Consider the following 24,724-nt stretch of genomic DNA (forward strand, 5'->3'; position numbering starts at 1 on the left):
TAATAAACTGATAATTTTGTTTATTAAAGAAACCTGGTTGCTCTGGCTACATAAGCATTTAGAAAGATAATGTGGCCTTTAAGTGTTTGCAATTTGCTCTTTTGCTTTAGTTGCTTCGATTGGGGGTACATACATTTATCATGCGTCTCAGGGAAAATAGTTTTTCTCCTGTTTTCAATCTTGCTCCCTTCAAGAAGTCCAAGGATTGGCATTACAATTCTGTTTTTTTTTCTAGTAGATGCTTTATTGCTCAAGTATTACATATTCCCCTCTCTTTTGTTCTACTTCATATATGCTGATGTGTTATGCAACCCAAAGCTTAGCTTGGAACACCACATTCCATCCTTCATTAAAACCACTTCCACCTCTGCAGCATCACTCACCTTTATTTCTATGCAAACCCTAAAGCTGCTAAAACCTTTATGCTAATATTACTTCTAGACTTTTTCTCTACCATTCACATTGATGGTCTCCCATCCGCCACCATTTCACAATTCCAACCTGTCCAAACCTGGTTGGATTCCGTCCTGCACTGCTTGCTTGCCTGTCACCTCTCCTTGTTGAGCTACACCAGCTCCTTGTCCCTGACGCATTGGATTTTAAATACTCCGCTTCATCTTTAAATCTCTTCATGCCCTTGCTCCATCCCATGTCTGTACCTTTCCACATCGATGTATTTCCATTCCTTTGACCTACTGACTCTGACCTTTAATGCATTTGCCCCCTTTCGTTTACCCCACCATTAGTGGCAGAGCCTTGAGCTATCTGAGCTCTACTCTGTGGAATGCCCTTCCTAAACCCCTCCTTTTAGTTACTTCTCTCTCCAATTTTGGATTTTTAAAATTCATTCATGGGATGTGGGCGTCGCTGTCTAGGCCAGCATTTATTGTCCATCCCTAATTGCTCTTGAGAAGGTGGTGGTGAGCTGCCTTTATAAAATCCATCTTTTCAAACAAACTTTTGGCCATATCCACTGCCATTTGACATTCAATTTTGTTCTTCACTTTATTGCTGTTTCTCCCCCGACCCTGACCGCTCCCCCTCCTCCCCCCCCCCCCCCCCCAAACCCACCACTCCACCTCTCAACATGGCACTTCGAGATGATTTCTATGCTAAGGACATACTATCAATATATATTATTATTTAGGAATGGTCTGAAGAAGAAAGTGAAGAGGAGCTCCAAGAGTCTCTGAGCAGAGAGGATTCTGGTATTCAGGTTGACAAAACCCCACCGGAAGAACAAGCACAAATCAAGAAAGCAGCACCAAATGTCTCTTTGAAAGGTATGTTTGTAAGAGTCTAGTCTTCAGGCCATGTACTGATCCTGTTGGGCTGAGTGCATGTAGATATGTAGACGTTGACCAGTGGCTTACTAGGTAAATGCGCAGCCTGGTATGGAACCATGTCATATAGATCAGGACGGTCCTAGGTTTCATCTCAAGTCTAGGCTAAGTTAGTTGAACTCAAGCACTGCATTCTACACTAAAGAATTGGGAAAAATAGGCAATGATTTTCACTAGTTTTTGTCCTGTAACACCGATGGAAATTGAGTGTGTGGGCACTGGGGAACGACAGGACTAAGCTTGGCTGTGAATCCGCCTTGGTTATATAAACTACTGGCCATCACTGTCTCGGCTCTTGGAAAATGGCTACTTGTAGCAGAGAGCTCCTGACACTTGAGATCCATTTATTCAATAGAGAAGAGGGGAAAATTGGGTGGGGATAAAAAGCCATATGCATCATAAATGTAGTTCAGCTGTGCTCCTCAAGTATAGGCACAGCCTATACTTTATACTGATGTGAAATATGCTGTGGTTCTCTTGTACATAGATATAAACTGAAATATTGGACCTTTATGACCTTGCAGGATGAACATTTAGTCTTTCAGTAATGGTTACTAATGGTTAATAATGGATGGTATGAACAGAATTGATAAAGGGGAGTCGGACGTAGTATACTTGGATTTTCAGAAGGCTTTTGATGACGTCCCCCACAGGTTAGCAAAATTAAAGCACATGGGATGGGAGGTAATATACTGGCATGGATTAAGGATTGGTTAACAGGCAGAAAACAGAGAGTAGGAATAAACGGTTCATTCTCGCATTGACAGGCTGTGACTAGTGGGGTACTGCAAGGATCAGTGCTTGGGGCCCCAGTTGTTCACAATATTTATCAATGATTTGGATGTGGGGACCAAATGTAATATTTCCAAGTTCGCAGACAGCATAAAACTAGGTGGGAATGTGTGTTGTGAGGAAGATGCAAAGCGGCTTAAACAGGATTTGGACAGACTTAGTGAGTGGGCAAGAACATGACAGATGGAATATAATGTGGAAAAATGTGAGGTTATCCACTTTGGTAGGAGGAATAGATGTGCAGAGTATTTCTTGAATGCTAAGAGATTAGAAAGTGTCGATGTACAAAGGGACCTGGGTGTCCTCGTCAGTAAGTCACTGAAAGCTAACATGCAGGTGCAGCAAGCAATTAAAAAGGCTAATGGTATGTTAGTCTTTATCACAGGAGGATTTAAGTACAGCAGTAGCGAAATCTTGCTTCAATTGTTTAGAACCTTGGTTGGACCGCACTTCGAGTACTGCATGCAGTTTTCTTCCCTTACCTTAGGAAGGATATTATTGCCATAGAGGGAGTGCAACAAAGGTTCACCAGACTTGTTCCCGGGATGGCGGGACTGTCCTATGAAGAGAGATTGGGGAAACTGGGCCTGTATTCTCTAGAGGTTCGAAGAATGAGAGGTGATCTCATTGAAACCTACTAAATACTTAAAGGGATAGACAGCTAAGATGTTTCCCCTGGTTAGGGAGTCTAGAACCAGGGGACACAATTTCAAAATAAGGGGGAGCCGCTTAGGACAGAAATGAGGAGAAAATTCTTTACTCAGATGGTTGTGAATATTAGGAATTCTGTACCGCAGAGGGCTGTGGAAGCTCAGTTGTTGAGTATGTTTAAAGTAGAAATTGACAGATTTCTAAATACCAATGACATAAAGGGATATGGGGATAATGTGGGAAAAAGGCTTTGAAGTGGATGATCAGCCATGATCGTATTGAATGGCGGAGCAAGTAGATGGGCTGAATGACCTACTCCTCCTATGTTAGAAGCTATTTTAATTAAGTTTTGAGAGGTGGCTTTTCTGGCCCAACTTTCCTATTTTCCTGGACTCTACAGGAACTTGACAATTTTGTCCCTGAAGGAAGTTTGTCTTTAGTCAGTTTTAAAACCTTAATTTAGCAAAGGAATATTATATATGTATAATAATCTTTGCTGTGTATATGGCTGCAAATACATATGGGCACTTGGGATGTTTGTGCAAAAATGTTAACAGCAGATTTTAGAGTCAAATCTAGGTTGGTCTTGTGCATGCATCTAAATAATGGTTTACAGCATGGAAGTTGCCTGATGACCATCCTGATTTAATTTGTGTATCATTTGCTTGGGAGACCCAAAACAAATTGGAGGGGACAGATATACAAAATGGTTGAAGAAAGGGTCTTTTTACATGAGATTACAAAATACTGGAATTTATGCTGTTCTACAGAATTATTATAGCTAGAATATTTGAAATCAGAAAGTATTGGCTAAAAGGTGTGTCCGTTATTGTCTTCCTTTTTGATTTAGTTGGTGAACCAGAAGCACGTTTGTGGCTGGAGCAGCATGTGGTCACCCAGTACTGGACAAACAAAGCAGCCAAATTTAGTCACAGCTTTCACCTGCATTCCAATTTAGCTGCTGTCTGGTAAGAAAACAGTTGTCAATGTTATTTAATAATCTGTCACTCAGCAAATTCCTGAGCAATCTACTACATAGTAAAAGAATACTGACTTGTAGCTGAGAGCGACGCATGGGGGTAATAAATTTATTGAGTAGTTCACACCCTCTGACGTGATAAGATCCTTTATTAAGACTATCACATTGAATTGGATGATGTTTTGCTCTACTGGAGTGCCATCCCATAAACTGTGGGCTGTGGATTTTAGTTCACAATTAAGTTCTTACTTTCAGATTTTTTTTTCTTTCATGAGATGTGGGTGTCACTGGCAAGGCTAGCATTTGTTGTCCATCCCGAATTGCCCTTGACAACTGTGGCTTGCTCGGCCATTTCAGAGGGCGGTTCAGAATCAACCACATTGCTGTGGGTCTGGAATCACATGTAGGACAGACCAGGTAATGGTACCAGGTTTCCTTCCCTAAAGGATATTAGTGAACCAGATGGGTTTTTACGACAATCGACTATAGTTTCATGGCACCATTACTGAGACTTAATTGCTCCATAATGATATGACTGCAGCTGTCTTGAGTGGGAGATCTAAAACAGACACCTTCAAAATCCGGACCGGGGTCATGCAAGGCTGTGTGATGGCCACCATGCTATTTACAATCTGCCTGACAGTGGCTGTTCACCTCATGAAAGATCAGCTGCCCTCTGGTGTATTAAATATCCCCTAGATGGAAAACTCTTTAACCTCAGTCGCCTATGTGCCAAAACTAAACTGACCACCTTTGGCATACGCGATCTACAGTTTGTGGATGATTGCAGTGTTGTCCATTCTGCACGAAATTTGCAAGCCACTCTCGATCTCTTCAATTCTGCATAGAAGAGACTCGGCCTGTCCTTGCATGTTGCCAAAACAAAACTCGTGTATCAACTCACACCTGCTCAGCTAAATATTCCACCTCCCATATATATTGAAGGAAAGGCTTTGCAATATATTGAGCACTTCCCATACCTTGGCAGCCAACTCTCTCAAAAGGGCACCATTGAGGAGGACATCCAACACCGGATCAGCTGCGCCAGCTCAGCCTTCTACAAACTATGGCAGCGAGTGTCTGACAACAAAGACCTGTGCATGTCAACAAAAGTCCTAGTGTACAGAGCTGTTGTTGTCACCATACTTCAATACTGCAGTGAGACCTGGACGGTGTATCAGCGATGCAAAAGAGTGCTCGAGAAATTCCATCAGCAATGCCTCTGCCACATTCTCTGCATTCAATGGGAGGACCGTTGAACAAATGCTTGTGTCCTTTTTGAAGCCAGGTCCACAAGTATTCTTGCAAAACCAACTTCGATGGACTGGACATTGTGCCGGATGGCCAAAAACCGCCTTGCCCCGCCAGGTCCTGTTTACTCAACTCTCAAATGGCCAACATTCCAGGAGAGGACAAAGAAAATGCTTCAAAGACACTCTGAAACATTGACACTGATGACTGGAAGGAACTTGCTACCAATCGTTCAAAATGGCAACAACTTGTCCAACAAGCTACATCATGCTTTGAGTCTAAAAGCCTTAGTGGTGAGGCAGAGTGGCGACAGTGAAGGAAATTAAAAGAAGTAAATCCTGCATTCCGGATCCCACTACCTTGTGGGACATCCTGCCTCATGTGCCCAAAGATCTGTGGGTCAAGAATCGGTCTGTTCAATCACTTGAAGACCCGTGGCAGAAACTTGCGACCTTGATTAGACGTCGTCCTCTAATTGAGGGACAGCCGACGCCTGAGACTAGCTTTCAATTCTAGATTTTTATTAGTTAATTGAATTTAAATTCCATCAGCCATGGTTTTGCTGTGAGAAAGCACAATGAGCTGGGAGGCACTACACAGGGAGCTGGATTTTGTTCCTATCTCGACGGTGGGTTTTGTTGGCGGGCTGGGGTGGGGGCCGCCGGAGAATTGGGGAAGAATCGCCCACCAAGGAACCAACGCCGGGAATCCTGGTTCCCATTTTCCCAGGGGTGGGATAGGCCAACGATGGTGACCAGGGGGCGGGGGGCGCCCTCTGCCGGGCGGGAAGGACACCTTGGGAAACGAGGCGCCTTGGCTGAACACCCAGCTCCCCATCCCTCTTGCCGGGGCCTTCCGGACTGACCCCGCCTCACCTACCTCCTTCGTGGTTCTAGCGCCAGACCCGGGTCCGAAGCCTCTGCAGTACTGGCAGTGGCCACTGCTCCTGCTGGCGCTGCCGATGCTGCTGACCTGCTAGCCCTCTGATTGGCCAGCAGCTCTTGGAGGTGGGATTCCCAATCCCGATGAAGTCTTTAAAAGGTGGGGTTGCCGCCTCCCTAAATGTTGACCCTAAAAGACCAGAGGATCACTCCGGAGGGGTCTGCAAAAAGGCAGGGGTGGGGTTCCCTCCGACTTTTTGGCCTGGTGTCGGTAGCCCCGCCCCCTGCACAAAATCCTGCCCATGGTGTGGGAACATCTGAGTGACTGTAATTTTGGTCATTCTTGTGTGCTTCCCATTGGCTGGCTTCAGAATAAACTTTTCAAAGAGCTGGAGGGCATTTATCTGCCCTGTCAGCCTGTAGTTTGGAAGAAAACCCTTAAGCTCCAAGTTGGGAAATATGCAGGCTGATGTAACCTTTAGCCTTCTTGATCAGAAAGTCTTGGATTCAAAATCACATCTGTTTGAGTTAATTGCCCTCAGTGCTAACAAAGCTGCTACAAATGACCTCTGCACCCGTTAGGTTAGGCAGGGGAAAATTTAGCCAGAATTCCTGCTGCTGCAGGAACGTGCATGTGAGGACAACATCAGGCTAATTGTACGTCTGTGCACAGTTGAATAGTCTGTGAGACTTGCACTCCAGGCTAATATGTGAAGAATGGTCAGTTTGACTGACTGACTAACCATGAACCTGCTGGCACCCATAGAACTGTATTCTAGCTCAAGTCAACAGCACAGGAAGGGAGTGACTGTATTTAACAAAGGAAATAACATTTTATTATATGAAATGGGTTATTATACAGCTTAGTTTGGTTTTTAGAGAATAGTAGGTTTCCTATTTGATTGTAATTTCATAACTTTACTGTCTAGGGAGCAGCACTTGTACAATACTGATCCACTATATTATTCAGATGAGCGAACGCTTGTTACAGAAACCCAGGTGATACGAGAAACATTGTGGTAAGTACCAAGCAGTTAATTCTTTGGGAGGATTTTATAAATACCCCCCAGAATAGAACAGATCAAACCAAGTATCTTTAGACAACAAATTAACTAGTTATTAAAAACTAAATCTTAAACGTTATTAAGATAAACCTATGTCTAAAGACCTTATAACTTATTTTTAACCTAACTCCCCCATTCTCACACACACACTCACAAACTAACAGTTAATCGGTTTTAAAAAGAATGATGTTTTAAAAATGATCTGTTCCTTAATAAATAAATAACTGGGTTATGAGTCTTTGTGGGTTACGTTGCTGATGGGTGAGGTTTCCTAGTGTAAAAATAATGAGATGCCACTCGAAGTCTCCAAGCGGATTTGATGAAACAATCTCTTAGTAGATCGGCATTCGGCTGCAGCAGAAGTAAAGCAGTCCTTTAAACAAGGAATATAACAATGGATCCACTTGTATTTTAAAACCGACAGTCTCAGTTGAAACTTTACTGCGAATTCCAGCAAACACAATCAATCGAGAGAGATTCAATCTTGAAGCAAAGACTTCCTGGCTTGGAAGTAAAGAAAAGGAATTTTGCTACCTCCAGCAATACAAATGGTCTCTTCAAAGGGTTTTTTCCCTTAGGCAATTAACATGGCCTGTAGCTCCTAGTAGAATTTTTGCTGAGAAATAGACAGCTCTTTTCTTCAGTAAGCATGCTTCGCTGATGTCTCTCAAAACTGGTTTCAGCTGGTTTTTCCGCAGTGTTTAATTGTTACAGTACACCATTTGACCCCTCTCTCCTGCTGTGGCCTAGGAACAGGTGCAGCTGGCACACTGTGCCTCGTAATTTTTCAAAGGCACACTGTTTTTAATCAGAGTCTTAAGGCACGCTGTTTTAATCCGAGGAGAAAATAAATACAGTTCCGTGACAATAGAGAATGGAGAAAAAGGAACAACGCAAAAGCAAAGTAAACTGAAGTGCAAGAATGAAAGGCACCAGAAATAAAATCCAAGAATAAAGAGGCAAAAATTATGAATGGGTGGGGAAGGAAAAAGGAAAACAACACACAGGCAGAAAAGGATAATGAAATATAAAGAGGCACAAGAAAAAGTAAGTAACATTTTTACAACCAAGTGAATTTTCACATTCCTAATCTAGAGAATCCTAATTTTTTTTGGTACTTTTTCACCATGAGCAGTGCCACAATATATCAAAATACGAACATACGAATTAGGAGCAGGAATAGGCCACTTGGCCCTTCAAACCTGCTCCGCCATTCAACAAGATTATGGCTGATCTACCAATGGGTTTTGTAAATTTTAACGTGTTAAATTTCTTGTATGCAGGTTGCTGTCAGGAGTTAATAAGCTTTTTATGTATACATTGCATGATGGAAAGATATCAGTAAGAACTGACATTATGGTGGCTCACCTGACCCAGGTACGTAACTTCCTTAAAGAAAAGTGAGAGGGCCTTTCATTGAAAAAGCCCCAAATCTTGCCATGCTGCATGTGAATGTTTTGAGAAGTTATCTTTGAATGAGTCCAAGTTGTAAATATTTTTTTTTTAAATACAGAAAATATGAAATAAACAGCAATTTAAGGATTGGAAAGTGAAATCAAATAATCTGGGAAGTATTTTGTCCTTTGCAATTTAGACAAGGTGACTTGAGCTGACCAGTTTCAGTTCCAGGCTGCAGCTTCTTATTGGCTAGTCATAAAATTGTACACTCGTGTCTGAGAAGGTTGTGGATTCAAGTCCCGTTACACAGAGGGCGGCACAGTGGCGCAGTGGTTAGCACTGCAGCCTCACAGCTCCAGGGACCCGGGTTCGATTCTGGGCACTGCCTGTGTGGAGTTTGCAAGTTCTTCCTGTGTCTGCGTGGGTTTTCTCCGGGTGCTCCGGTTTCCTCCCACGAGCCAAAAGACTTGCAGGTTGATAGGTAAATTGGCCATTATAAATTGTCACTAGTATAGGTAGGTGGTAGGAAAATATAGGAACAGGTGGGGATGTTTGGTAGGAATATAGGATTAGTATAAATGGGTGATTGATGGTCGGCACAGACTCGGTGGGCCGAAGGGCCTGTTTCAGTGCTGTATCTCTAATCTAATCTAATCAGACCTGAGCAAAAAAATCTAGCTTGACACTCCAATGTGGTACTGAGGGAGTGCTGCACTATCAGAGTGGCCATCTTTCAGAGACGTTAAATCAAGGCCCAGTTTGTGTTCTCAGGTAGGGAGCATTTCGAAGAAGAGCAGGGTAATTATCCTCTGTGTCCTGGTCAATATTTATCCATCAATCAACATCATTTTTTTAAAAACAGATTATGTGGTCATTTTCATATTGCTGTTTTTGGGAGCTTGCTCCATGCAAATTGGCTGCTATGTTTCCTACATTGCTACAGTGACTTCACTTGAACAGTACTTAATTGACTGTAGAGCACTTTGGGAAGTCCTAGGTTATGAAAGGCACAATAAAAATGCAAGTTTATCTTTTTTCAAAATTATGTAATCTCACTGTTCTTCATACACTCTGGTCTAATGACGGACTAAAAATGATCTGATAGTTGGTTCCTTGTTTTGAAATATAATCTTTCCATCAGTGATAATAGAACTAACTTTTAAAATTGGCAAATAATTACCACCTCAAATCATATTGTACATTGTCTATGGAAATAAGTTAACAAACCAGCCATGATTCGGCCCGACAAAAAGTCTGATCGGGTACTGCCTTCTAGTTCTAATAAAATTTGCTTTGGAAAATACACTTTACTAGAAAAATAATTGAACAGGATATTTTTATTTTTCTCATCAGTTCAGTCCTGCTCTTTCACTCATAACTACCAGATGGCAGTTCACTCTGCTGAAAGACAAATTCAAACTATGCAGTATTATGTATACTATTGGCATGTACGATCTATCAAATATCCAATTTTGTGTAATATTTGTATTTACAGTGCCTTATGTTAGTGCATCTCAAAGCTTTTGAAGGTAAATCTGTGTAAACCATTTGGACTTAAAATGTTACTATTACATTTTGTGTTCATTGAAGATTTTGGACTAAGCCCGTTATTTGGTGGTAATGCATTCAGACGTAATTGTCACTTATTAGGAGTATCTTTAATTAGTTGAAAGTTAACTCTGATATACAAAATCTGAACAACTTCATGGTACTTGTGCTTACATTTCTTATTTGCCTATATTTTAATTTGAATATCATGTGGATTTGGGAAAAAACCTGGGGTGTTACGTATGCCTAGCGATCTGTCATGGTTGGCAGTAGTCTCTTGGAGATTGCTTGATTACCTTGTGGAATCTTTCAGTGTTTTTCCTAAAACCTCAGTTTTTTTCCCCCTGCTTTTTGTGCCTATGAGACGATTTAGCATTACTACTTATTACTTGTAGCCAAAGTGGAGCATCTGGTTACACCATCTAATAGATGGCACGCAATGTAGTTTTTTGTATGTTTGTATTAGTAGGATGTTTTAACTATGAAAAGGATTTCACTAGTCACATTAATTATTCCTCTATGTATTTAGTTATGGTGAGAGGTAAATGCTCCATTTTGAGATTCTTTTGAATACTTTTTTCTTCAAACAGCTTAAGCTTCTTAAGTGTTCCTTTAATCGAATAGATGGGCATGATGGAAGTGTGCCAAAATATACAGGCCCTGTTCTGAGTTTGCTGCTGGTGTATCAGTAAATTGAAATAAGTGTGACCAGAAAATATGGTGAGTTGAGGTTGTGTGTTTCCTCCAGTGAGCTAAACTCCTTTCTCCTTTTTTTTTGTAGAATTGCCTGAGAGCAGTATTGGAACAGATAGCAGCGTACGGGCAGGTTGTGTTTAGACTACAGAAGTTCATGGATGAGGTTATTGGACACAGCTCTGAAAATTGCCCAGCTGGAAACTTATCCACATCTAGAAACTTTACTGAGCCTCCCTTTCGAACATACCAGTCTTTTGTGTGGGCCCTGTATAAATACTTTATTAACTTCAAGGAAGAACTTGTCAGTATTGAAAAGTGCATGATAACTAAAGGTATTTAAAATGTTGAAATTCTTAAAATACTTTCCTTAGCTTGTAATTTTTTTTACAAATGATTTTCCTTGTCATTCTGCACCCACTCGCTACTGAGCTTCTGTGTAAAAGGCTGCTTGATTGTGGATGGGGGCGTTTTCTAAAGTATATTAGGTCTCAGAATTGGAGGGACAGCAGAAGATGACCGTTTGCACAGTCAATATCTCAAAATTGATGCAGGAGCAGAGAAAGACTTCGACAAATTATGCTTAATTATAAAGATGAAAGTGCAGATTTCCCTAATGTAATCATGATCAACCATGCTTCAATAGGTTACTGTTTGCTCTTACACTACAGTGTACAGTTTGCAGAGACCAGTGTCATGCGCACTGTAAGTGAAGAGTTATAAAAAACTGACTTTGTCTTTTAAAAAATGAACCTTTATTTTAACAAAGTGAACAAGGGTCCAAAATGGCCACCGAAGCAAAAAGGGTTGGCCTTTTGTGTATTCAAACTGTCTGACAAAGACAAAGGACAAATAGTCATAGCTAAAAGGTGTCAATTGCACCCCATCCTAAAAACATTCCTGAATTTAATGTCTTCTTCTGAAACAAAGAAGGTGTGGAGTAGCCATGTACTGGGCCATTGTGCGATCACTATGGCAAAGAGATGACAACATCTCCTACCAGGCAGTGAGAGGTGACACAGTTTTACCTTTTTTAATAAAAAAGACAGCCAGACAGAGAGAGAGAAGCAACATCCTAAAGCTTGTGTTCCAGCCAAGCCAGAAAGCACGTGCCCTGCTGCAGAATCCTACATCTACATTATACAGCAGTGAGAACTAGAAGTGACCCACCGTCTTCAACTGAACCTTCAAACAGGAGAGGAATCTACCGTCATCTCAGGCCTGCACCTATCAAGAACTCGATTTCCCCCCACGGGAAATCCTCTTTTTTTTTTGTGTGTGCGTGCATGCGTACCCAATGCATGAGTGGATGCGGTTGCGACAATTTCAGGATAAGGCGTATTGATCAATAAACAATAGGTTTTCTTGTAGGTTTTTAAAAAACAAACAATCACTGTCTGTTTGAAAAATAAAACACCAAGGGGATAAACTCTAATAAAAATACACTTGCTGCAGTCAGGTGGGGAGTTGAATCGTGGGAATCATCCATGTTGCACAACATGGCTGTAACACCAGAGAATGAGATTTTCACAACGTGCAGTTCTACAAGTAAGAAAGCTAGTCTGAAGCTTTGGCACTGGTATTCTGATGACTCCGTTACTGTTGCTGCTGCTTCAGATGCAGCTAATGAAAAGATGGGAACCAATTTTTTTCCTTCCTGCACACGTGGAATGCACTGACATTTCCATGGTATTCCATCTGGCACACTGTCTTGGAATATCCCTGGTACCTATATTCAAATATAGAACAGTGCTAGAAAATCAATAGCTCTGCCAGTGAGATTATTGACTGATTTTATTATTTCTGAAGCTCTGGTTCAATCTATCTTCTATGATCTGAAATCTAAATAATTTTTTTGTTAGTTCCAATAGTGATTGCAGCCTGTACTCAGGAGTGCTGCTTGTGCTCTAAAATAGTTGTTGTGAGAATGAATAAGGATGGTTGCTGGACAGCTGCTGTTATGGGACTCCGCATCTCTGGCAGTCTGGCTAATAAGGAGGTGGACAATAGAGAAACATTCTTTAAATATTAGTCATTGTTTAAAAATTTATATTCTCTCCATTATTTCCCTTTTTGAGGTTGAATGCTCAGACTCCTGTGGCATTTGTATAAGTGGCCTGCTTAAGTGAGCTGGCTAAACTACTGTTTTACTATTGAGAATTTCCACAGGGTCAGTCAGTGGTGCTCAGTGGCCTGTTAGTTTTAGATGAAGTTGGGTGGGCTGTGCGTAATGATGCTTTCTGGCATTCAAACGGGCCTTTAAGTGCTATGTGTCCTGTGCAAATACCATGCATCACTTAGTGTTAAGCATTAAAATAATTTGTCATGATTTCTACATTTTATTCATGGGATTGATTAAAGTGTCATTGAAAACCCTGCATGTAAGACTTAACCCCGGCTTTGTACAGTTTGGGTCACTAACTTCATAACTACTTGCTTACAGTTCTGTTGCTCAGAGCCTGTACTTATTTTTTCTTTTTAAGATGAGACGGTGACCCTAGCAGCGGTACTTGACAAACTGGCTCCTCGATTGTCTCAACTTAAGATACTTCACAGAGTATTTAGTACAGGAATAGCAGAGGTTCCACCTGATACTCCAAATGTAATCAGAGCTTCCCATCTGCTCAATACTCTATATAAGGCTATTATTGAATATGACACTGTAGGAGAGGCTGCTGAGCAGACGGTGAGTACATCTTTTATCACCTCAATGCTAAGAAGCAAAATTCAGTGTGTGGGACTGGGAACACATTGATTGTGAGCTTAGACAGCAGGTTATCTGACTTTTGTCTGAATTCTGTCCTGTCCTCGTCCACAGAGTTGCATTTCCAAAAGAGTTCATATGCTAGCCATCAGAAATAACTAATTCCATATACCAATCACTTCACTACTTTTTTCTACCTGCTCTCGCATTTGATAGATATGCCTTAGTATAACACTGGCATCAGGGAACATTTTTTTTGTTAATTTGAGTGGCATTTCATTTATCTTGGGGAATGTCTGTCTGAAATGTAGTGAGGTTGCAGTAAAATAGCATTGAAGTTAACAATGGGAGTTAAGGCCACAGTCAGATCAGCCATGATCTGCTTGAATGGTGGAACAGGCTTGATGGGCTGAATCGCCTACTCCTGCTCCTATTTCTTATGTTATACAAAATATTATTTAAGAGATGATTGCACAGATGATATAGTGCTGTGGGCTATGAGTTGGCTGTGTGCCAAATTTAAAACTTTTGTCCTTGTTTTCAAATCTCTCCCTGGCCTTATCCATTTCCTATATCTGTAAAATCCTCCAGCCCTGCGTTCCTCCGATTCTGGCCTCTTGTACATCCCTAATTTCTTTTGCCCCTCCAAGAGGGGGCTGTGCCTTCAGCTTTCTACACCCTAAGCTCTGAAATTCCCTCCATACCTGTCTGCCTCTGCACCTCTCTCTCTTCCTTTAAAACCAAGACCAAGTTTTTGGTCACATGTCCTAATATCATCTTAAGTCGCTCTGTGTCAAATTATGTCTGATTATGCTACTGTGAAGAACTTTGGAACATTTTACTATGTTAAAGGCGCAATATAAATGCAAGTTGTTAAGATAACTCAATAACATTTGGTTGTTTTCACAAAAGAAAATGAAAAGCTATTTACTACAATTGAGATACGTTAACAATGAAATTGCATGCTCCAGAGTGATCTGGTAACAATGCATTTTTGTGTCAGAGCATCTGAGAGATTGATGCAGTTTCACATCTGTGCATTTCAGTTTCAACTGAGGCATTGGCAAGCAGTAGCAAGATACATGACCCTAAAATTAGCAAAGTTAAATCTGAGTTTGAGTTCGCTCTGGTCACTCAGGCAGTTAAAAGGATTTAATGGCCAGAGGTCTTTGACCGGGTGCCTTATTGTTTAGGCAGAAGCAATAGAGAAGCTGGTGATATTAAATGTTGACATTCAATGATAAAATTCCTCACATCGTGAGTTTTGAAACTTTTCCAAGTGGCTCAGAGGAAAAAAGATTTTGGAGAGGAAAGTTGATTCCCATTTTGATAGAAATAGGGCTAAGAGAGTTAATTATGAGGCTAACTTAACTTGAGTTTTAATTATCTGTAACTCTGTCTCGCTCTCTCTCTCTGCAGGTATCACTTCTCTTTTCTTTATGGGTAGAAACTGTAAGGCCATATCTAGAAATTGTGGATGAGTGGATAGTGCATGGAAATCTTTCTGACCCTGCAAAAGAATTTATTATCCAAAGGTACTATAATCACAAAATTCTGAATTGCTATTGATAAATTAGCTATTATTTGGGCATTGTGTGACATTAGTCAAGATTAATAGTATAGCTTATCTGGGTAATTGTACTACCCAGTGTGGTATTGAACTATACAGGTCTTTGGTTCATAGAGTCATACAGCACAGAAACAGGCCCTTCGGCCCATCGTGTCTGTGCCGGCCAACAAGCACCTACCTATTCTAATCCCATTTTTCAGCACTTGACCCATAGCCTTGTATGCTATGGCGTTTCAAGTGCTCATCTAAATACTTCTTTAATTTTGATGGTTCCTGCCTCTACCACCTCTTCAGGCAGCACGTTCCAGATTCCAATCACCCGATGGGTGAAAAAAATTAAAGTTCCTGCCCCTTCCCTTAAATCTATGCCTCCTGGTTATTGACCCCTCCGCTAAGGGAAAAAGTTGCTTCCTATCTAATCTATCAATGCTCCTCATAATTTTGTATACCTCAATCATGTCCCCCCTCAGCCTTATCTGCTCTAAGGAAAGCAATCCTAGCCTTTTCAGTCTCTCTTCGTAGCTGAAATGCTCCAGCGCAGGCAACATCCTGGTGAATCTCCTCTGCACCCTCTCCATTGCAGTCACATCCTTCCTATAGTGTGGTGACCAGAACTGTACACAGTACTCCAGCTGTGGCCTAACTAGCATTTTGTACAGCTCCATCATAACGTCACTGCTCTTTTATATTCTGTGCCTCAGCTAATAAAGGCAAGTATCCCATATGCCTTCCTAACCACCTTATCTACCTGTGCTGCTGCCTTCAGTGATCTATGGACAAGTACACCAAGATCCCTCTGACCTTCTGCACTTCCGAGGATCCTACCATCCATTGTATATTTCCTTGCCTTGTTTGTCCTCCCAAATTGCATCACCTCACACTTCTCAGGATTAAATTCCATTCGCCACTGCTCCGCCCATTTTACCAGCCCATCTATATCGTCCTGTAATCTAAGACTTTTCTCCTCAGTATTTACGACACCACCAATTTTCGTGTCATCTGCGAACTTACTGATCATACCTCCTATATTCACGTCTAAATCATTGATGTACACTACAAACTGCAAGGGTCCCAGCACTGATCCCTGTGGTACACCACTGGTCACAGGCTTCCACTCGCAGAAACAACCCTCGACCATCACCCTCTGCCTCCTGCCACTAAGCCAATTTTGAATCCAATTTGCCAAATTGCCCTGGATCCCATGGGCTCTTACCTTCTTAACCAATCTCCCATGCGGGACCTTATCAAAAGCCTTACTGAAGTCGATGTAGACTACATCAACTGCTTTACCCTTATCTACATATCTGGTCACCACCTCGAAAAATTCAATCAAGTTAGTTAGACACGATCTCCCCCTGACAAAGCCATGCTGACTCTCCCTGATTAATCCCTGCCTCTCCAAGTGGAGATTAATCCTGTCCCTCAGAAATCTTTCCAATAGTTTCCCTACCACTGATGTTAGACTCACCGGCCTGTAATTACCAGGTTTATCCTTGCTACCCTTCTTAAATAATGGTACCACATTCACTGTCCTCCAGTCTACTGGTATCTCTCCTGTGGCCAGAGAGGATTTGAAAACTTGTCAGAGCCCCGGCTATCTCCTCCCTTGCCTCATCTGGGCCTGAGGATTTATCCATTTTTAAGCCCGCTAAAACAGCTAATACTTCCTCCCTTTCAATACTAATATGCTCCAGTGTATCACAATCCCCCTCCCTGATCTCTACACCTACATTGTCCTTCTCCATCGTGAACACAGATGAAAAGTAATCATTTAAAACCTCACCTATGTCCTCCAGCTCCACACATAGATTGCCACTTTGGTCCCTAATGGGCCCTACTCTTTCCTTGCTTATCCTCTTGCCCTTAATATACTTATGAAATGCCTTATGATTTCCTTTATCTTGCCTGCTAGCGTTTTTTCATGTCCCCTGTTTGCTCTCTTAATGCCTTTTTGAAGTACCCCCCCCCCCCCCCCCCCCACACTTTCTATACTTCTCTCGTGCCTCTGCTGTTTTCAGTGCTCCGAATCTGCCATAAGCCACCTCTTTTTTCCTGATCCAATCCTCTATATCCCTTGACATCCAGGGTTCCCTGTACTTGTTAGTCACCTTAATGGGTACACGTTGGGTCTGAACTCTCACTATTTCCTGTCGACTTTCCTACAAGGAGCTGCTCCCAGTCCACTTTGGCCAGATCTTGTTTTATCATATTGAAATTGGCCTTCCCCCATTTCAGTGCTTTTTATTTCCGGTCCATCTTTGTCCTTTTCCATAACTACCTTAAATCTTAGAGTTATGGTCACTATCTCCGAAATGTCCCCCACTGACACTTCTACCGCTTGTCCAGCTTCATGACCTAGGATTAGGTCCAGTACTGCCCCTTCTCTTGTAGGACTTTCTACATACTGGCTCAAAAAGCTCTCCTGTATGCACTTTAAGAATCCCACCCCCTTTAAGCCTTTTGCACTAAGACGATCCCAGTTAATATTGGGGAAGTTGAAATCCCCTTCTATTATTCCCCTATTATTTTTACACCTTTCTGAGATTTGCTTACATATCAGCTCCTGTATCTCTCCCTGACTGTTTGGAGGCCTGTAGTACACTCCCAGCCAAGTGATTTCCCCCTTTTTGTTTTTAAGTTCTATCCATACGGCCTCATTTGAGGAGCCTTCTAAGATATCATCCCTCCTTACTGCAGTAATTGACTCCTTGATCAACAGTGCAATACCACCTCCTCTTTTATCCCCTCCCCTGTCACGCCTGAAGATTCTATACCCTGGAATATTGAGCTGCCAGTCCTGTCCCTCCTTCAACCATATCTCTGTAATAGCAATTAAATCATAATCCCATGTGTTAATCAATGCCATCAATTCATCTGCCCTACCAGTAAGACTCCTTGCATTAAAATAAATGCAATCCGGCCTTGCATTTTCCACTTGTGCGTTAACAGGTCTATATTTGCTGTGCTTTCCAGACTGACTCTCTGTTTCTCTTCTATATTTGACTGTGCATCACCCTTACTGTACCTCCACTCTGTATCCCAACCCCCTGCCAAATTAGTTTCAACCTCCCCCCCCCCAATAGCACTAGCAAACCTCCAAGCAAGGATGTTGGTCCCGTTCCAGTTCAGGTGCAACCCGTCCAACTTCTACAGGTCCCACCTTTGCCATAAATAGTCCCAGTGATCCAGGAAACTAAAGCCCTCCCGCCTGCACCATCTGCTTAGCCATGCATTCATCTGCTCTATCCTCCTATTCCTATACTCGCTTGCACGTGGCACCGGGAGCAATCCAGAGATTACAACCTTTGAGGTCCTGCTTTTTAATCTGCTACTTAGCTCCCTAAATTCTTATTGCAGGACCTCATCCCTCTTTCTACCTATGTCATTGGTACCAAAGTGTACCACGGCCTCTGACTGTTCACCCTCTCCCTTTAGAATGTCCTACAGCCGGTCAGTGACATCCTTGACCCTCACACCAGGGAGGCAACATACCATCCCGGAGTCATCTTTGCAGCTACAGAAACGCCTATCTGGACCCCTTATGATAGAAGGGTTCAGTTCCCAGTCAGTGCTGAGTTCGCTAATCTTGGTATCCATACTTGTGTAAGTGTAGGGAAAAGTAGGATTTGAAAAATTGTGGAGCACAGCTTTCATGGCACAACCAGTTAAGACAGTGTATGGCTGACTTGAGGTGATCTCAACTGGGGCGGTGATGGAGTTGCCACATTGTCTTCAGCTTCCAGAGTAGGTTGGAATGGAAAAAGTCAACCAAAATTTGTGCTTATGATCATTGCCTGATGCCCTTTGTTGGAAGTGTGTGTGGGCATCAGCTGAGGATAGGTTTGGGCTTCATTGTGATTCTCCCACAGTTGAATAGCTTACAGAACTCGCACATAGAGTGCCTATTTGGGTGAGTTCTGAGGAGTCTTTGATGTCCATGGTAATGTCCCCCAGCAAGCAGTTAACTCTTTCATAGGCTGAAAAAAGCAGGAAAAAAATTAACAAGGGGATGGAGTAGAGTTGGGGGAAACTTGCATTTAAAAAAAAAAAAAAAATTACTTGTTGACTTGGTGAGTAGTTGAGCCAATTGACCAGAAACGTCCCAGGCTGTATCCCTGGTTTTGCTGAGTTGGCTAATCTCGTCCTTGGGGCACTGAAGAGGATCTTAGTCTTGGGTTGGTGGAGGAAGTTTATCCAAAATTGCCCTTCTGATTGCTGTCCATAACACTGTCACCCTCTGCCACCCCTCTTTCTGAAATTGCAAGTTATTGTCAGGTGAGAATAGGTTTGAGATACAGTGTGCTACCTTCTGCAACTGAACTGTTGTCAACTCATTCATGACTCAGTATCATTGAAGCATGAATAATGCCACCCTGGCCAAGATATTAGAAGGTGACTGGCACTTGTCAGTTTGTGTTTTAGTCAGGATTCAGTGCTTTTTGGAGAGGAAGTGAGAAAATTAACAAGAGGAACGGCACTGAATTTTTTTCAATAAAAAGATAATTTAGTAGGATGATGAATATAAATGATTAAAAAGGTTAAGGTGTAGTCAAAACAGATTATTTTAGTATATATATTTGCAGCCATGAATAAGCATTTCATTGTGAAAGGAAACTGAATAAATTAGACATTTTCCCCTTTCCATTCCCTTCCCCCTCATTCCCACAAAAAAAAAGCCTTGCATGCTTAGTGATTCAGGCAGCTTCAACTTTGTTCACTTCCTGGTTTCCACCACCACTGAATTTGACATTGCCTGCAGCTGATTTTCAGCAACGCACAGCAATTCTTACACAAATTGGAGAAGCTAAATCAGTCATGTGCCCAGGAATCATTGCTGGGCCCACGTTTGGTCACAGAACATAAATAGATGATTAGCACTTAAGCAAAATTTGTATTGAAATTTGCTGATGATAGATAGGTGCAAAAGTAGAGGGTTTGGAAGACACTTATGAGGATTGTAAAAGGACATAAACAGGATAGTAGTATAGACAGAAAGGTGGCAGATACAATTTAATGTGGAGAATTGTGAGGTAATGTATTTTGAGAAGAAAAGCTTGGAATGGGAATACACAGAATGCAAAGATGTTGATTGTGAGTGAATAACAGCACCAACGTGTTCAAATAGATAATTTCTTGGAAATGGGGGGCATCTAGATGGAAGTGTAAAAAGAAAAGGCCAATAGGACTTTGATTTTATAAATAAAGTGACAAGTGAATAAGAGTAAAGAGGTAATAAATTTGTACATAGCAATAATCCAGTTAGAGTACTGCATTCAGTTTTCAGCACCCCATTATAGAAGGGGCTGTAAAACCATGAAGAGCACATAGCGTAGGTTCCCAGAATAATTCCAAGCATGGCAACCTATAGGGGAAACTTGAGATAGTGGGGCAAATGGTTAGGATCTGGAATGCACTGCCTGGGAGTGTGGTGGAGGCAGATTCAATCGTGTCCTTCAAGAGAGAATTGGATTATTATGTGAAGAGAAAATATTTGCAGGGCTACGGGGAAAAGGCGAGGGAGTGGGCTGAGGTGAGTTGCTTTTACAAAGAGCTGGCGTGGACACAACAGGCTGAGCGGCCTCCTTCTGTGATGTATCCATTCTATGATTCTATTTCCACTGGCAGAGAAAGCTAACTTTTTAACATTTTAAAGGGTTTTGATGGAGTGAATATAGAAAGATTACCACCTAAGGCTGAGGAATTGGTGACAAAAATGTCACTAAGATGAGATATTATTGGCTATCCTTCGGAGGCGAGGATAATTGTCTTCCATGTGTCTGAAGATGGCTGATGAGGCCAATTCAGGATCTACGGACATTATGGCACGTAAGGCATTTGTTGTCATGTGGTGTGTCTGGTCAGGTATGGCTTGTTCCTTTTGCCATTCTCGCTTTCCCTCTTCATTTTGTCATCGTTGAATTTCAAAATGCTGGGATCCTTCCCACAGACTCTGCCTCCATCTGGTTCAGTCCAGGTTGATGGCCTCCCGGGAGTTGATGTCAATGTTGCGTTTCTTCATCTTGGCTTTTAGCATATCCTTGAAGTGCTTCTTCTGTCCTCCTCTGGTGTGTCTGCCCTGAGTGAGCTGAGAGAAGACCACCAATTTTGGGAGCCTGGTATCTGATATCTGAACCACATGACCAACTCAAGGAAGCTCATGGCGGACAATCATAGTCTTGATGCTTGTGGTGCCAGCTTGTGAGAGGATACTGACATTGGTGCATCTGTCCTCCCATTTCATATGTACGATATTCCACAGGCAGCATTGATGATATTACTGCAGTGCTTTGAGGTGATCCCACAGGATGCAGTTAAGGCAGAGATCATTGCAGCTTTTAAGGAAAAATTGAATGAGCATTTGAAGCAGAGGAAGATACGGGGCTGTATGGAGAAAAAGTAAGGTTTTGGATTAGTTTAGGATTGATCTAGAAAATAGCCAGTACAGACATGCTGAGTTGAATGGCCTCATTCTTTGGTGTAACTTCTTTCGTTCTAAATGAAGTCTTAAATTATCTGATGCTTTGTAAAACCATTTCAATGCATTTGGCCAATTCATGAAGGTCCTTCTTGCCAGGACGTTGCAAGTGTTAAGTAGTGCTACACCCAACTACAGGATGGATATGCTTTAATGAAGGGCGATGGCATTATAATAAGGAATAAATACCTAGACCACAATCTTTGCCTCTTATTTATTGGTATTTGACAGAGGGTAAAGGTGGGGATACAAAGAGTTCAAATAATTTTGCAGGAAATCTATTTAACTTAAATATTGTACTAAACATGGACTCTATAAAGTGGCAGTAAAGCAGTGGAGCTCTGCCTGTAAAATGCTAAGTCTTTGTTTTTCTAATTTATTCATATTGTTGTTGCTTTGCATACTAGAAACAAGGATGTCCCGGTGAATCACAGAGATTTCTGGCATTCTACTTGCACATTGTACAGCGTATCTGAAACGACTGGGATTGATGAAAATATAGGTGACGGTGCCGGCAGCAGTTGCAGCATCGATCAAGAAAACTCGAGTAAGCAGCACACAATGGTCTCCTTCCTGAAACCGGTGCTAAAGCAGATTATTATGGCTGGCAAGTCGATGCAGCTACTCCAGAACCTGGAAAGCAAAGACAATCCAGGCCTTCCAATGCAAAACACTCACCGAGGTAAGGAAAGTAACTGCAGTATAACAGTGATCCATCTGAATAAATATTCTGGCCTAGGTTTCAATTACAGTAATTTCAGAATTACAACAATTTGGAGAATCTGTGAAATGCAAATTTCAAAGGAACACTATTACATTAGTCAATTTTGTAATAATTCCACTAATAATTTGTTCAAATTTTTAGAAAACAACTTTTTATTGAAATCATGGCTTGACTACTGAATTTTCTTTTCCATGTGGATCGTCTGCATTTTGACATGATTTCCAAGGTGACATGTAATCCAAGTACAGAAACAATTCACCTTTTAAACCTTTTGTATATTCAAGCAGTCATTGTACCTGATTCAAAATTGGGTGACTTAAAACTTCGGGATGGAGGGAAGAGAAATTGATTTGTAAGTTTTTAAATGGCCGTAATGCACTAACGTCTTAGAAAAAGAAAGTCTTTTACAACCTCAAGATTTCTGAAGTGTTGTCAGAGGCAGTTGTCTAACACTGAGTCACAGCTGACACAAAGCCATTATAAAAGACCCCCATCTTGAGGTATATGGTTCCTATTGTCACGGACTTGTATTTATTTTCTCCTCGGATTAAAAACATGTGAGCCTTTAAGATTCTGAAAACAGTGTGCCTTTCAGACCGAGCACTGGGTGCCAGCTGCACCTGTCCCTAGGTCACAGCAGGAGAGAGGTCACATGGTATAATGTTTCCACTTAACTGTGTAAAAACCAGTCTGAACTAGTTTTGAGAGACTCTCCAGCGAGGCGTGCAACTGAAGAAAAGAGCTGTCTATTCTCTCTCAGCAGAAATTCTAAGAGCTACAGGCTGAGTTAATTGCCTAAGGAGAAAAAAAAACTTTTATTCGAAGAAACCATTTGTATTGCTGAAGGCAGCAAAACTCCTTTTCTTTACTTCCAAGCCAGGAAGTATTTGCTTCAAGATTGAATCTCTCTTGACTGATTGTGTTTGCTCGAATTCGAAGCAAAGTTTCGACTGAGATTGTCGAGTTTAAAATTCAAGTTGACCTATTGCTGTGCTCATCGTTGAGAGAACTGTTTGATGCCTACTGCAGCCGAAGTGTTTTGAATGCCTATTAAGAAAAGAATATTTCATCAAATCCGCATGGAGACTTTGAGTGGCATTTGATTATTTTCACATTAGAATACCTCATCCATCAGGAACATAATCCACAAACAATTACTAATTTATTTATTCTTAAGAAACAACTAAGTTTTGAAAATACCACTTTTAAAACCGGTTAACTGTTAGTTTTGAATGTACGTATGTGTGTGAATGGAGGAGTTAGGTTAAAATAAGAAGTTAAAAGGTCTTTAGACATAGGTTTATCTTAATAATGTTTAAGATTTAGTTTATTTTAAATAGTTAATTTGTTGTTGTCTAAAGGTACCTAGTTTGGTCTGTTTTATTCTGGGGGTTACTAGAGTGTTTAATTTGGCTGTTTTCCGGTTGGGTGGGAAAACTTTAATAATATGCTGCGACCTGTGGAGAGATGGGACTGAATTGACAGTGCATTGCTCCTGCCTTGGTTGTAACACTACACTGAGCAACAAGGGAATTGAAATTATTGTACTGCCCTCATTACCAATTTGACACTTTAATAATGCAAATTATTCTTTGCTTCCCAAATTGGATTAATAAGAATCCTTTACCTAACTATATTGAATTGTGTATCCTTAAGCACTAATTTATTCTTTTGATGCGAATTCTTAAAACTTGAAAGAACTGTAACTTATTCTTTGACGGACCTTTGCACCTCAGGATTTTACATGGCTCCTGACATTGGACTTGGTGGCAGGGGGTGGCCGGAAGATCATTCCAGCAGAGGCCCGCCACGGAATCTGCACTGGCCTGATCTTCCTGGCAGTGGCAAGGCTCAGTAGCGGCCCCCCGCCACTGGGCGGCGGGACCCGGCTTTGCATACTTAAAGCAACACAATGAATATATTTAAATAAACTTACCTAGCATCTTATGCGCCCGCAGCGGCCAGCACTCCTTTGCCTTAACTTCCCCATCTGGGAAAAGCAGGCGCGACACTGGTGGGGAAGTGCGAGGGAGTTAAGATTTTTAGTGGGGGAGGGGGGAAATGGGGTCAAATAATTATCATGATTGTAGGGGATGGTGGGAAGGGGTGAACAATTAAATTTGTGTAGTCTGGGGTGGGGGAGGTCATATTTGTATGGTAAGAGTTTTGGGGGAGAAGGGCAGATACTTCACTTTATTGTTATTGCGGGGTGGGAAAGGGATATTAGAATTTTTATTGCAACAGTGTTGGGGGGCGGTTGCCTCTTTAAAAATTTAAATCTACCTGCAGAGTTGGCTGTCCTTTAAAAATGGAGCCAGAGCCTGCGCACAAGCAGCTGACGCTATTGCTGGTGTCGGACAGCCCGCCCCCTCCACGTGATTGTGGGGTTTGGGGGAGTGCGGGGGGTGCAGGCCGACCTGGGTATTTGAATGAGTTGTATAAAATCCAGCCCTATGTATCTGAGCTACTTTTTGAATGACTTCCAAATCCTTTTGAAGTCCATTTTCATCCTGAAATAATGGGGGTGATTTTAACCTGTCAGAGGAGGTGGGGGAAAAATAAAAATAGCGAAACATGACCCACTCTGTAATCGAGGCAGAGTTGTGGGCTGGCGACTAACCGACTCTCAGGAGGCAAGTTGGTCATTAAAA

At 41.7% G+C, this 24,724-nt stretch overlaps 1 protein-coding gene and 1 long non-coding RNA gene across 5 annotated transcripts in view; one reads left to right on the forward strand and one right to left on the reverse strand.

Annotated features, from left to right (window-relative positions):
• Nucleotides 1-24,724, forward strand: part of tubgcp5 (tubulin gamma complex component 5) — a 66,600-nt gene that overhangs the window by 16,761 nt on the left and 25,115 nt on the right. For 3 of the 4 annotated variants that reach the window (XM_068033249.1, XM_068033248.1, XM_068033250.1), the window contains exons 6-13: nt 1,148-1,283; nt 3,637-3,754; nt 6,827-6,916; nt 8,245-8,338; nt 10,689-10,935; nt 13,084-13,286; nt 14,724-14,839; nt 21,757-22,031. In XM_068033249.1, coding sequence (XP_067889350.1) covers nt 1,148-1,283; nt 3,637-3,754; nt 6,827-6,916; nt 8,245-8,338; nt 10,689-10,935; nt 13,084-13,286; nt 14,724-14,839; nt 21,757-22,031 — 1,279 coding nt within the window. Of the gene's footprint in view, nt 1-1,147; nt 1,284-1,880; nt 1,997-3,636; nt 3,755-6,826; nt 6,917-8,244; nt 8,339-10,688; nt 10,936-13,083; nt 13,287-14,723; nt 14,840-21,756; nt 22,032-24,724 lie in introns of those variants that run through there. The other variant, XM_068033251.1, reaches the window with a different exon arrangement.
• LOC137371172 (uncharacterized) overlaps nt 21,561-24,724 on the reverse strand; it is a 38,683-nt gene continuing 35,519 nt past the window's right edge. Inside the window, exon 4 of the long non-coding RNA XR_010975190.1 lies at nt 21,561-23,120. This is a non-coding gene — a long non-coding RNA (uncharacterized lncRNA). The remainder of the gene's footprint in view (nt 23,121-24,724) is intronic.

The sequence above is a fragment of the Heterodontus francisci genome, chromosome 6 (assembly GCF_036365525.1).
Source record: "Heterodontus francisci isolate sHetFra1 chromosome 6, sHetFra1.hap1, whole genome shotgun sequence".
Lineage (NCBI taxonomy): Eukaryota > Metazoa > Chordata > Chondrichthyes > Heterodontiformes > Heterodontidae > Heterodontus > Heterodontus francisci.